The 15,019-nt window shown below is 44.9% G+C and overlaps 1 protein-coding gene across 2 annotated transcripts in view; it reads left to right on the top strand.

Annotated features, from left to right (window-relative positions):
• Positions 1–15,019, top strand: part of abr (ABR activator of RhoGEF and GTPase) — a 121,262-nt gene that overhangs the window by 81,635 nt on the left and 24,608 nt on the right. For both annotated transcript variants that reach the window (XM_056396461.1, XM_056396462.1), the window contains exons 15-16: positions 3,127–3,224; positions 3,325–3,456. In XM_056396461.1, the coding sequence (XP_056252436.1) occupies positions 3,127–3,224; positions 3,325–3,456 (230 nt within the window). The remainder of the gene's footprint in view (positions 1–3,126; positions 3,225–3,324; positions 3,457–15,019) is intronic.

Raw genomic sequence — 15,019 nt, 5'->3', positions numbered from 1 at the left:
CAGCCCAGGGCAAAGTAGTCAAACTGGGTCATAGAGGAAGGAGCCTGCAGTGGAGCATCTCCCCAAAACTCTGATTAAAAAAAAAAAAAAAAAAAAAAGAAATCAGTGGAAAACATGAGCTAGTAGAAGAGAAGTGCGAAACTTGTCACTTTTATTCTTGGTTTATTTTTATATATGTGTGAGTGAGCGACTCACCCTCTATATGTATTCAACAACTGCTGCAACTCGATGCTATAAAACTGCAGTTGCTACATATGATCAGTGCGTACGATCCAAACTGAGCCGTGACAGTTGTTCAAACCGGGAGAATCACAGATGTGTGTAAGTGACACCAGCTGCTGTCACATGTGTCAGTGTCCGGCAACACCTCAAGACGTTTACACTGAATTCATGTTCCATATGTAAAACTAATAATGGAGCAACAGTTCAGTTGCTCCAGGACAAAAGAAAGTTATGTAACAGCTTTTCTCTTGTAACTCAAACCAACTGTGTTTTTTTTATTCTTGATTCAGAACCAGTGTGTGTTCACTCACCACTGTTCCCAGTAGAATTAAAGGTGAAACACTGGAAGTGTTTTCTCCTTTCCTTTTGATTCTGTGAATCCAACAATTGAATTAAGCCTGTTCAGTCCTTATGTTGTTCTCTTAAGAATATTTTTATTTTCTCCTGCGGCCTTAAAGCAAAACACACACTGGGACTTGTGTCTGTAGAGACACTGATTAGTTTAACTGATTATCACCCGAACCCCCAGTTTGACCCGGCATTCAACACAGCCCCGAGCAAAGATTAGCCTCCTGTAGAAGACTCACACAGACACATTACAAGGCCTGCAGTCCTCTGCTAATATAGATGGGAAAGGATGGTATCCATTAACCCTTGAATTCAGGGGTCAGAGACCCCATGCTGACCAGTTTATCCCGCTCATACTCTGAGCCTGATGGTGACCTGCCAGGAAAATGAAAACCCATGGAGTTCGGCCTCTTTTAGTCTGTCCTACTTACCAAAGCCGTCCTGGATCCACTGCGACGACACAAAGAGACCTCTCTAAATATGCTCTCTGTGGACTTGTTTGAGTTTTAGGTCTGGGAACATAAACCCATTTCATGGAAAGGAAATCAACTTCCAGAGAAATCTAGAAGCCGGCCAGGACTATGATTACACACTCCTCTGCTCATGGCTGGATGAAGAAGAGAGGTTCAAACTTACAGTCCTCTACTTATTTAAAATAATTAACACAACCCACAGCTGAACTGAAACTGAACTGAAACCAGCATCTCCTCAGTGAAGGAGACGCTGACAGGTAGTCTGTGTGTTTGTGAGATGTCAAACCAGAGGTGCCTGTAATGAGCTGCTACGCTTCCGTATGTGGCGGAAGCGTACTGTAACTGCTTCATTCAATAAATATCCCCCAGATGGTCACACTGAATTCCCCTCCACTGAACTTCCCTCATACCACCGCTGCTAATCTCTTCCTCATTGGGAGTAATTATGCCAGAGCCTTTCAGGATGCTGAGAAAACAAACAAGAGGGAATGAAACCAGATGGAGTGAGATTCCATTGTACTGCTCAGTGCTGTTAGTGATGGTTGTGTCAGTGTTTGCTCCAGTCACTCCTTTTCCTCCCACGTTGTATGTTTGGTATCTTTCCATAACATTAACCATGCTCAGGTCAGGCCATCTTCTCCAAGTCGTTTTTATATGTATATGAGATTGAACCAACCCCCCCCCCCCCCTCCTGGTTCCCTCGCCCCATCTCTGTGACTCTCCTGGTGAGAGGTCGAGCCGTGCGTCCATCCATCATGCTGTCAGATGGGGGTGCACCCGAGGGACCGGGTCCAGGCTGCAGGACGTTGTATAGACACTTCACAGTCAGCCGATAGCGAGTCTGCAGGAACAGCTACAGCAGCATTTCAAGAAACACATTAACAGACTTAATTGCTCCGTGTATGAGCTGATCCCGGGGGAGTGGCGGCGCTGGTATGAGGATGTAAAAGGTGGTGGGGGGTGCAGCCGGGAGATTGATGTCAGCTCACAAACTACGACATATTGACTTTTTAAATGGTTATTTCACTTTGATGGAACATCACCCTTCTCTGTCTATAAATACACAGTTGTTACGAAAGTGTAGTTAGAATTAGTCACGTATTCACCTGCAGTCAGTGAAAACAGGTTCAGGTGAGGCTGTCACTTTAAATAAGGAATCTGTTCAGCTTCATGTTTCACTTCTGTGTGGACTGAGCTTTGATGGAGACATGTAAATACATAAGAGGCGGCTTCAGTGAAATATTGCATTGAACACACACAATGTATTGATCCAGCTTTTTCCAATACTAAATAACTAATCATCCAATATGATGTGCCCTTGTCTCGATGGTGGATTTATAAGATTGATTAATCAATTAGTCGACTGACAGAAAATTAAGTGGCAACTGTTTTGATAATTGATTAATTGTGAAGTGAAGTATTTCAAAAATAGCAAAACTTCACTGGTTCCAGCTGAGATGTGAGTATTTTATGGTTTTCTGAGTTTTCTATGTGATGAAACTGAATATCCTCCGAGGTTAGTTGGATCATTTTTGATATTCTTTGGTATTTTTTGGTATTTGCTGACATTTTAGAGACAAGTGATTAATTAACTGAGAAAAGGATCAGTAGATTATTGAGGATTAGATTAGTAGATTTGGAATAATGAAAATAACTGTTAATTTCATCCCTATGTGAGTAAAATATTATAAAACATTCAGCGTAGAGAGCTTCATAGATAATAAATAATATTGGCCTGTAATTAGACTGATCTTTAATGAAAAGACATTATCTCCAGTTAGTGATGTTATTACCCACTAAAACTCTGTTTTAATGGCTCTGTTAAAGTATTAAACTATGGACTATTTCATGGCTGTACTTTTACTGCAAAGTGATAAAATCTGATCAACAGAGACCCTCATTTGACGCCCTGGTTATTATAATATCTCATAAAGCAGCACAGATATGTGGCGTAACAGCGACACTCAATAAACCTGGATGTTTATTCAATGCTGTTCACTCGTCTTCAGCCTTCAGTGTTCAATCTGAGGTGATTTTATTACCATGTCTGATGGACCTGTCCACCTCCTGTGCTTCCTTTCAGATCTATACTGCACCCTTGAAGTGGACTCATACGGATACTTTGTCAGCAAGGCCAAGACCCGAGTCTTCAGAGACACCACAGAGCCGCAGTGGAACGAAGTGAGTCACTAAAACGTTTCCTTTTACTGTACGTCTCTTTGTTTTTGTCGCACCCCGCAGAGGCAAATAATTTCTCCTCCTTCTCTGTGTCCTTCAACAGGAGTTTGAAATTGAGCTGGAGGGCTCCCAGCACCTGCGCATCCTGTGCTACGAGAAGTGTTACGACAAAAGCATGCTCAACAAGGACGACAACGAGATCGTGGACAAGATCATGGGCAAAGGGCAGGTCCAGGTAAGAGGACAGCTGCCGACAGGCCATCGCAAAAATAGACCATCGACAAAGAGACGTCTTTGTCCTCTCGGGGGAGAATTCCCAACATGTGACTCATTTTTAATTTGCTGTCTAGCCTCTGTGCACAGTAGATTGGTTTTGTCATGGCGGGCCTCTAATGACGCTGGTTGGATTAATGGTCTGAAAGAGAGTTTATTTAAAGGGGGTTTCCCCTGTTTTGTTGTGAGAAACGTTCCTGTAAAAATCCCTCTCAGTCTTGTTAACGAGAAGCTGCCTACACAGTGGAACCTGTGGTTTTTCGATGCTGCATCGTTGTTTAGGTTTTACGGAGCGGCCCACAGTGGAGTCATGTTTCCATTTTTCCAGAACCTCTTGGGTTTGGTCAAGTGAAGCTTGACTCCTGTCATTTTCCTGCAATTCAGTCAAATTGCAGCTGCAGCGCTAAACGTTTCCTCCTCTGCTGCCCTGTAATCAATTGAGCTTCACTTTGTGCATTGGAGTCAGCTCTGAGGGTTTTAGTTGTTCTTATCATCAATTAAAGTCCTCGTGTTTCTCCTCAAGTGATGCGTGTGTCGGTGCCAGAGGGGAGCGTGCAGCAGGTTATTTTTTAACCTACTTCTGAGACTTTTTATCAGAAAAAAAAAAAAAAAAATCAGCTAGAACATTTCAGAATTTGTTTGTTGCTGCTGCCGTAGCTGGTAAAAGCAGTATCAGTGACAAGCTGCAGTGGGAATACAAATCTCCTGTCTAACACAGAGGGAAAGTGGGGCAAACATGAATCGGTCACGAAACGTTGCATTTTAAAGGACAGGATGCATCTTAGAAATCTTATGATCTGGAGAGGGAGTGTTGTTTCTCCTCAAGACTTAAGTTCCTGTTGTGTGTCTTTCACACTGTCTTTGAATGGGGAAACAAAAACACCCTCACCATGTTTGTTGTAGCATTTCCTGTTTGTCACCAACACTTTCCATGCTTTTCTTATTCAGCGTGGTGATTTGTGTCGTTGAATGTTGCTTTGGATTGGCTCTGAAGAGCAAATGGAAATGCATCTTAATGTGGAACTGTTTGCCTCTTGTCATGAGTTTGGATGTTTGCCGTTTATTTATACAGGTGGTCCTCAGTCGTCCCAGAGAAAAGATTTTATAACTAGTTTTACCTCTGAATAATACGCCATTTAATTCCCTTTTCTTTTTAGTTTATAAGAAACATCCCTTCTTTTGACAGAAGGTTCAGTAGTTCATCAATGGTTCAGCACTGTGTCTTATACGACAGTGAAACCCACCCTCTGGTAGGGCTGCCAGTCAAAGAGACAAATGCTGCTGCTGCTGCTGCTGCTGCTGCTGGGAACATCCACTCCCAGCCAACAACAGCCCAAAAAAACAAATAAATACGCCACATGTTTGCTGGCTCACTGTGAGAGGGGGGAAAGCAGAGAGGGGGATAGAAATGGAGAGACGGAGAGAATGGCATGTTCTGTCCCGAACTGTGAGAGGGTGGGAATGTTGTGGACGGGGTTGTTGGGATTAAGGAGGTGTAGTTGGTGGAGAAGGAAGTGGATGGTTTGGATAGTGAAGCTGTCTCCGTCACCGCAGACGTTAAGGACTCACTCCTGTGATTGTGCACTTGCTTTATTGTCACTAAGACATGATGAGATCCTGAGTCGGACCGATGTTCCGTCACATTAACATATATCTCATGTCACATGTTGACATGTTGAACCGGCTCCCCGGCTGTCGCAGCGACGTCACTCCAGAATACATGTGTACAGAGACTTTCTCTTGGACCAGGGCTGTTTGCTTTGCTGAGTTCAGAAGGAGCCCACAGTGTTTTGCTTTCCTCTCTGGAGACCCTCTGATTTATTTAACAAGCTTGTGGAATACTGACTGACCGTACATGGGCATACTGGGCCCACAGTTTTCTTTTCTTACCCACTGCTGTTCCTTCACTTTGTGACTGATGAGAGAGATGATCGCCCCTGCCATCAGAAGATGTTGTGATTCAGCCCAGAGATTTCATTTTGACAGAAACTGAGGATTTTTTGAAACAGTCTTTTCTCTGAATGTGACACATTTTTGGGCAGGAGTTGTGTGCACGTGCATAAACACAAATACAGCAGAGGCAACAGCAACACTGTAGTTAGCTTGATTGAGTTGCTCGTCCACAGGGGGAAATATGGCATTTATTTGCAGCACGTCACCCTGCTGCCCCCCCCCCCGAGCAGATAATCTCTGATCTCTGAGGTCACGTTGCTAATCCTTCTTTAAATGGCAACATTGTCGGGGTTACGCCCCCCCCCCCCCCCCCCCCCCACACCCCGGTCCCTCAAACTGGCAACACAAACGGATTCTTAAATGTCTCCGAGCACGCGTTTTGGAAAATTGATCAGTATCAGCTGACGTTGCCTCCAGTATGAAGTTCTTTGGAATGTTATATTTTTGTTCGTCCTCGGGCTGAGCAAACCTTTGTTCAGATGTCGTGACCCCGATTCCACTCAGAGACTCAGAGATGACTTCGGCTCCAGTTGGATGTCGTTTAATCACAAACTCTTCAGGATCAGGTCGTCGTAACACTTTGGGGAGTTTTCACTGCAGTGTAATGTTTCACAAATCTCTGCTTGTCAAGATCGTCTTCAGTCTTGTTATAAAGAGACAGTCCAGACGTCTTGAACTGGTTACTAGTGGAGAGTGAAAACAATCTCCCGGTCTGCCTCGTGCATTGTGCAAGTTCTCCCAAGTGACGCTTCTGTGGCAGCCATAGCTTGTGATACTTCAGAGGACCGATTATGTAACTGTTACGTTAACGGCCCCGGTGCTTTGTGTTGTAGAAAACGCATCGTATCACCCAGCGTCAGCAGTGCTCTCATGCGGTAGCCCAGCCCTCATACACCCCGTCCCAGCCTCCCCTGGGCTCACCTCTCAGGGCTTTTACTTCTCATCCAGGGGAAGAGTCTTTCTTACTCCCACCAGCACTTTCAGCGTTTCAGTCTGTTGAGGACTGGTTTCAAACATGGATGACGTGCAACAACTTTTTGTAGAGCAGAGGTTTTCAAGGTGTGACAGGTGCACGTCAGTGTGTTAGAAACAGGTTAGTTATTGTGTTCTGTCCTGTGTATTAATACAGTCAGAGTGGCACACAGCTCACTTTAAACCCTTCACCCTTCTCTTCTCCGACACCTTCTGAGAGTCGCACCTCAGTCTGATCTGAACACACAGACATGATACATTTTTACATTCAGTGGGATTTACACTTCCGGAGGATGTTATAATTTCCATGCAACTCCAGAACTTCCCTCACAATCTTCACGTTTAAGTTTTCTTCAGTGTCAGAGTGAGCCGGTGATATTTGTCTGTTCAAACAGGAACTGCTAAAAGCTTCATCTTACTTTGAAATGTGCCAAGTTGCTCAAATGTAAACAGGTATAAGCTGACTAAAGGAGCCCAGAGGTAACGCAATGCTAACACTGTGCTACATGCTACATCCACCGATCCCCCAAATTATTTAGAGCTGAATTTCTTCAACTCAGAGCATGTTGTGCAGTTGTCTCAGTTCAGTCTGGGGGGGGCACAGCACAGCACCAGATCTGCACATTTCTGGCGTGCACGTTGTTGAGTCTGTCACTTAAGAGATGGCGGCCAACACCACGTGGTGCTGCACTGACTGTGTGTCTATAGCAGAGCCACGTGTTGTCTGCAGAGTCCGGTACTGTACGTTCCTGCAGTCACCTCCAGTCGCCTCCAGCAAAGGAACATCACCTCCCCTCCCATCATCCCTGAGACTCCCACCTCCCTCTGCATGTCACTGGGGGTTGTTTTTTATTGGTTTGTGATCTGGGGTGAGCACATGTCAAACCCCCCCCATCCCGACAGTGTGACTGTGTCTCAATAAGCAGTAACTGGATAGTTTTGAACTGTTTCCTGGAGATAATGGGAGCCAGAGCAGTTGGGCATTAGGAACAAAAAGAAAAAGAGCCGATGAAGCTGTTTGTTCCTGGCAGCTCTCCCCCCCCACCTCTCTGAAGCCAAGGAGCCGAACAGGGGTGCAGGCATTAGCTGGCGTTACTGTAAAACTACTGGTGCAGAGGGGTTGTAAAGTTTGAGGCGAGCATCTACGTGCACTCTCATTCCCACTTAAGAGCCGAAGCTCTTTCCTCGACATGATTAGCATTAGATGCGAAGTTTGACGTTTACATGCTGTGTGAGGGGTTTATTGGTCAAAGTGCCGTTGTTTGGGCTGAGAGCGGAGCGGCCATCTGGAGAATTAGCAGTGAAGTTTGTCGACCAGTGGCTCCGAGCCAGTGCAAAAAGTGCAGGCCTTACTCTGATCTAATCTCTGAGCGCTTGATCACACGTCATGCCAACAGCAGGCTGCCACGAGAGGCAAATACAGCCTGGTGAATGTATTTAGAAATATCTACACTATGTATGAATCATGAAGAAAATTTCACTAGAAAAACAGTGAAAGTATTTATGAGCAGGCAGAGAAAACAATTTCTAGATTGTGTTGCAGCGCAGCATATAATTTACACTGAGGGGAACAAAATGAGGTTTTTCTCTGGTTTGTTTTTAATGGGAACTGCCTTTTCTGCCTGGGATGTAATTTCTGTTAAAAATCTTTTGCCTCTGGGGCAAGAAGCGTGGTGGTATGTCATGTAGTATTTGTTTAGAACATGGAGCTGAGTGTTTTTAATAAGGTTGTGTGTGTGTGTGTGTGTGTGTGTTCATGCTTCAGTGTGAAGGTATTAATGTAAATTAGTGTCTAAATGGATGGTATCATCTATTTTCTTTCTGTCATCTGTCGTTTACGGCCGTGATCTGTCATGTTTCCATCCTAAACACCCCCTGCAGCCATACACACACACACACACACACACACACACACACACACACACACACACACACACACACACACACACACACACACACACACACACACATACATGTACACACACAGCTGTCAACAATGCTAACAGATGGGACTCTGCTGTGTGTGTTCAGCCCCCCTGGGGATAAACCACAGACTCATACTCACACACAAATGGGTGATATGCTAATGCATTCTAAATGATATTGCTGCATTACCTGGTGTTTATTATGCTTGTGCTTCCTTTGTCCGGCTAGGTGTGTGTGTGTGTGTGTGTGTACATTCATTCATGAACAAAGATCATCCTTGTTGCTCTCTTACTCTTAAACCTGCTTATTTTATATTTCATGTTTCCTCTACAGAATTTTTCAATGCTGCTTTTTAATGAGTCTCATCCTTCATAGTCTGTGTTTTAACATACGGCGCTTTTTTATTGATGAGTCCCAATTAGGCCGACTTCCTCATCAAACGACCCTTGATCAGTGCAGCTGATAGCAGCGTTTTGATGGATTTTCAGACTTTCCCTTGTCATCTTCCCTCAAAGCAGCCCCTCCGTCACAACCCTCACTTCCACAGCCTTTGTTCCCACTCAAAATATCCACTCCTCTCCCTGCCACTTGGGATATGCATGCCCTAAATAACTACACGCGATCCTGTAAGCTTTCTGCAAACATGCAGGTTCCCACTTTTCTCTCTCTCTCTCTCTCTCTCTGTGAGTAGGATAGGAAAAACCCCGGACACATTTGATCAACATTTGTCATCCAGCTTATTGTTTTATGTTTATTATATTTTTTCTTGGATTCAGATGAATGTGATTCAGAGCACGAGGATTGATAATGTATTGTGATGATGTTGGTATATTGTGTTCTGACCTCGTAAACGTTTGTATTCTTCACAGTCTGAACCTCGGCACCGACATCACTGGAATGATGTTAATCACGTAGAGCTGGTAGCAGAAACACATTTGTATCGTGAGCCACAGTTGGTTGCACTTGTTCTGCTTTCAGTCTCTATGGTCTGCTCCGTCATTACTCAAATCACTGAGCAATAAGTCCAGATCCAGTCCAGTCTAAACAGAGTTTGTGTTGGTAAAACTGAAAAATACTTATTTTATGAGACAATTCAGGGTGGAGGAAATTACATCTGCAGAGTCTGGAAGTGGTGGACTCACCGACAGACCGACTGGCTGAAAACAGAATAAATTTCACTTTAGGAAGTGATGAGAAAAATCAGACTGAATTGTGAATCTAATCAGTTACGGTGCGAGTGAATGGACACCAGCGTTGGTTAAAATACCAGCTGGACTCTTTACGAGTCGGAGGCGTTGGACAGACTTTTGGTTCACGTTTGAAGAGCGAACTGTGAACCGTGTAGGAAGAGCAAAGCTTTGCTGTTTTGCTCTTGCTGTTGGATGACTGAGGCCCCCTGTGAAAGAATAAAATGAGACACAAAAAGTCAATTTAAAGGCCAGAGGATCTCTGTGTGACCTCCTTCACATCGCTCTCCGTCTCTTTTTCCTTCTCCACGCCATTTTATCCCTCTAAATACAAACAGTGTTCTCCTGTGAACCTCCAAGATGCCGAGAGCGAGCCGCTTGGTAATTGGTCCTCATTATAACATTACATAATCTTTCAGGGAAGTGTAAGGGATCGACAACAGATGTATGATTTCCTACCATGAGCGTGCACATGTAGCACATGAGGAGAGGGCAGTTAGAGAGACGCTGAAGAGAAGGAGGAGAGCAGTGAGAGCCCCAGATGGTGGCCAATTATGTGATGCTGAGAGTTAAAGTGAGAACAAAGGAGCTCATCACAGCCTGACAAATGAAATGCTCTCCAGAGAGACGCAGCGAAATCTCTCCACGCATTTATTAACGCCCTCTTCGTCTCGTGGAAGAGTCCGGGTTCAGAGATAATTGGAAACAGTCTGAATTGGGGGGGGGGGGTCAGCTGATACAAAGAGTGTCATATTTGAACAGAAAGGCCGTCAATTGTGTTTTCAGATAAAACTGTGAGAGGGACGAAAACCTCTTTGTCCGGCCAGAAGAGCTCCAGTTTTCCATTTAGTCCAATCAGGATCAGTTGTTTTTTAAAATGTTCCTCTCTTATTTTTAAGCTGCTTAACGCTGGAGAATAAAAACAGAGGCTGCAGCCAGAGACGCGACACAGAGAGAAGTTAGAAGTGGTCATTAATGGTGACACGGAGACGCAGCCTGCTGTGTTTAAAACAATCGTCTCTCGTTGGGTTTTCATGGGCGGAGATTACTGTTAGCAGACTAACAAATATTTTTGTCAAATCACACTTTCATTTATGTTCCTGCTTTAGTGTAACAAGTTTTTCTTTGTGTAATTCAGTTCTTTTTCTTTTTTTTCTCCTTGGTCCGGGGAATTCTTCTTCTCCTCCTCTAATTTACATACAAACCTCACACAGACACATTCCCCGGCTCGTCTCAAGCTGTGGGTTTATAGACAACAGATGACATTGGGGGAAGAGATTCACCTCATCCCTCTCATCGCGGTCCCAGTCTGACTCCCTGAGGGGTAAAGCTCATTTCATGCTTGGCTCCGTCTGCCAAGCGCACGAGAGGCTCGACCCAAAGATCGTCTCGGTCTCACCTCGGCTGTAGGTCTGAGAAATCCCTGTGTGGTCAGCGGATGGATCCTTAGCTCAGGGGTCAGAGAACCTTCTTCCTGTGAGTTGGACGAGAAGTGTGATACCACTCTTGTATCTGTTAAATATGAAGCTTCAGCCTCTTAGCTTAGCTTAGCATACAGACTGGAAAGGGGGGGGGGGGTCAGCAGTACCTCTAAAACTTCCAAACTCACGCCATGTCTCATTTGATTCATTTGAACTAAGATGGTGACAACAGCAGTTATTTGTTTTTGTTGGTTGTTCCTTTATGTTGTCTAGTAGTAAATGCTAAGATAAGCCAATCAGCTTTAATCTAACAGACTGACATGAGAGCAGTATCTCCTCTTATAACTCTCTGCTCTGCGAAGTGAAGACACATATTTCCCAAAAATATGAACCTGCTCCTTTAAAGAAGCCCCCCCCACCCCCCCTCACTTTCCTCCTTCGTCCTTGGTTGACTGGTGGAACAGCTCCACAGAGACACCCCACACTGTCTCTCTGCCTTCTCTTCTTTCTTAATCAGATTTTACATCACTGCCAGAACCGAGTCTCTGACCACCAGATGCAACTCTGTCTTTTTTATCTCCCAAAACCCAGTGTGACCAGAATACTTTCTCCCTCTCCGCCTCCCTCTCCCTTTTCCTCTTGCTGTTGTTGGCAGCCTTCCGGCCAATATTAAAGTAAATGGGCCCGAGCAACACACTGTGTCCCAGTGTGCAGAGCCTGCTCTGGCTTTCAAGTGGCCAGTCAGGGGACCAGAACAGCGAGATGTGATGGATATCCATCTGTAGCTGACGTTTGCTCTGAGCCACGTTTGTTTTCAACCCCACACAGCACCCCCACCCCACCCCACCCCCGGGGAAGCTGGTGATCGGGTTGGACAGTTATGAAGCTGTAGCATTTACTGAGACGCAGCTTTAAAATGCTCCTCTCAGCTGTTTGTTTAGACGTGATGATTGTGCAGGAACTACAATGCTTTCCACATGGCCAGAGCTGGAGTCTGCGATTGAGCAAGTATTTGCCCACAGTGGTTCTGCACCTCGTTATGCAGGATGGTTGATGTGCAGTGGGGCCTGTATGAGGTCTGGTTTCTTAGAGGAACTGGAGATATGGTGCAGAGGACGGTGGGGCGGCGGTCTGCACCAGTATAAATGGAGTTATAATGACTAGCAGAATGCTTTCTTGTTTAATGCTGAACTGTGGAGCTGTTAATCCAGAGCACATGCAGGACTTGCTAAATCAGAGAAGTTGTCATTGTTCTCATTCCTTGGTCACACCAGAACCTGATGGGTGCTGCTTGTGCTGCAGGGTGACCTCCCACTTCACCACACTTCCCCACTACGTCCCGCTGCTGTGTAGCATTTCGCTCTGAACGTTTCTCCAGAAGCGTCCACAAGAATCTGTCAGGTAGTATAGTGTGTCAGAGGGATGACTGACATCCTGCTTTTCCACTCTGCGACCTCGGGAGAAGCTTTGTGAAGCATCCGCCATCCAACGACAACATTCTGTATCAGCACAAGTGGTTCAGGTCTAATGATGTTCAGGCAAATAGTTAAATGGGGGAAACAGCTGAAAGGCAGCACGCGGTTTGACCAACATGGTCGTATGAGATTTCGATATTGTCTGTCTGATGTTTTTCATTCACTTCTCTGCTGGAAATTCCTACAATGTTTGAAAGATGAGCCTCACCGCTGCTGCCTGCTGCCTGCCAAGAGCCACGGGTGTGTATGTGCGTATATGTACTGGTTCCTAGGGTGCACCTTGTCCTTGAGCCCCACAGTCTTTGTCTAAGTAACTGTATACTGTATCTGTGTGTATGCCTCAGTAAGCTGTCAGATCTGCCTTTATACGCTCTGCTGGGCCCCGAAAGCCCCAGTAGCTCCCACCCTGCCACCGTCAGTGAGTGAAAGCACCAGCAGCTCTGTGCTCTTGAAGGTGTGCAATGATTCTGCCGGTTTGTAAAGGAAGAGTTTTTCGTAATTTCCGATTTCCAAGCTCATCAATTTCACAGATCTCTGGTTGATACCTTGTGTTTGGCTTGTGATCCTTCCACGCCACATGAGGCCGAAACAGTAGCCGACTCTTAATCAGTAGCTTGAGGTACTGCAGCTGTTATTTTTGGGTTGCTGCGTGCACTTTTTGCATGCTAGAGTGTTGCAGAGGCATCTGCTCAGCTGCTGTAGAGATCTAACTGCGTTCATGGGTGAGTCGAGAGAGAAAGCCCTTAGCCACAAACACACATACTGAGAGAAATGAGTGGACTATGAAAACTGCTGGCTGAGGAAAATACAGTTATTAATAGCATTCTTCTCAGGCTTGTAGGGAGATTTAAAGCGAGTGCAAGGTCCCTAAAATAATCCTTTCAGCCTGTAGCCTTATCTAGACTGTGACCTTAACCCTAATGTAAGCATGAGCTGATGTACAGAGGCGGAGATGTAGTTAAGGGGGTCCAGATTTAACCCTAACCATAACAGTACAGTGGGTCAGCAAATAAACAGCAGCATCCAGTAAGTTCGTGACAGCTGATTCTATTAAAGACGGTTTAGTGTGTGTTAGTTCAATGTTATTCCTGGCAAAAAACAACACATTTTTAATGGTAGCTGTCTAAATACTTCACAGAAATAATTAGAGAGCACTCTTCATAGAAATGCAATATGGATTCTGTGAGGTTAAAGTTTAAGGCTCAGTGGTTTCCGGTCGTGGCTCAAACCTTGGAGCTTCTCTCTTCACGTTTCAGCAGGTCCTGACGACCTTTCCATCTTCCTTCCACTCCACTTATCTGAGAAGGACGAGGCGTCGCCATGTTTAATGTAAACGTACAAGAACCTGACTCATCATGGAACGTAAAGCATGTGCGCTCCCAAAACCCCAGCTAGCTTCAGGATCAACTTTTCATTACTTTGGTTATTGCAAAGGAGTCTATGACTTCCCATGACATTAAGTTGTTCATATGGCAGGAGCGTGAGCAGTGCCAGGCGTTTGATGCTGCTTTATGACTTCCTGTCCCAGGGCGAGGGAGGGAGACTGCCCATTTCCTGTTCGGACTGTACAGACTGCATGAGTGCTGGTGGTGCACTGATCACACAAGCTCTTATCTCATTTGTTTGTTTTTTTTTTGTGTTTTTTTAATCAGTTAATATTAAAAACTCCTTCCACTCTCCCTCCACTCCAGAACTCCAGCTTTAGTAATTCAGGTTTGTGCTCTTAATGTCTTTATAGTCACAGTCTGATAAACAGGCTGCTCCACTCCTGCTTTACAGATGTGCAGCCAGGGTCACAGCTGGCCACCCTGACAGGTGTTTATCTTCACTAACGAAACAAAGCATTCCTCACTTGGCAGATATATGTTCACTGTAATGAGGTAAAACGATGTGAACACCAAACAGTCAGGGTTATAAGGTGCTTCTACATTTTGTGTACATTTTTCCATTACTTTAATAACGAGGCTCTTTTTATTGGCTCCTCTCTGTCCTGAGACCTCAGTGTCTTTGAGGCCCCTCTTTTCCACCACAAATTAGGCTAATGATGATGTAATTGTTTTCATGTGGAGGAAATGTTTCCAAAGTCCCTGCAGACACCCCACGAGGATGTTTTGAACTTGTCAGCTGGGTAAAAGATGAGATCATTGCCAGGGCAGTTAAGTAGTGTTTATGGCCTCACCGAGTTCAGTGCTGGTGCTGCAGAGCAGGCTGACACCACATGTAACATGCCGGGGATCAAAGCTCTTCAGCTTGAACTTCTGGCTTCTGCACACATGATGTTAAACCTCTATGGAGGAGAACAGTGTACACATCATTCCACAGTGTTTCTGTCAGTGGCTGCGATTCATGCACCTTCTAAAATGTTTTCTGATGTTGTTACACAAAACTTGAATAATGCAAAGTAAAAAAAAATAATACTCCTCTTTGAATTAAGCAGTAAAAGCAGCAGTTGATAGAACCCTGGAGAACAGCACGGCTCTCTCCAGCTCTTAGTGTTTCTCAGATGACGAGTGCTCTCTGTGTATTACTTTGCTTGAAGCAGCCTGTTGCATAACCAGCGTGTCATGCTGAATTCATCTGAGCAATCTTTT

Source organism: Seriola aureovittata, chromosome 15, assembly GCF_021018895.1.
Source record: "Seriola aureovittata isolate HTS-2021-v1 ecotype China chromosome 15, ASM2101889v1, whole genome shotgun sequence".
In the NCBI taxonomy this organism is placed as follows: Eukaryota; Metazoa; Chordata; class Actinopteri; order Carangiformes; family Carangidae; genus Seriola; species Seriola aureovittata.
Note: the sequence above shows the minus strand (reverse complement) of the source record. Positions and strands in the feature narration are given on the sequence as shown.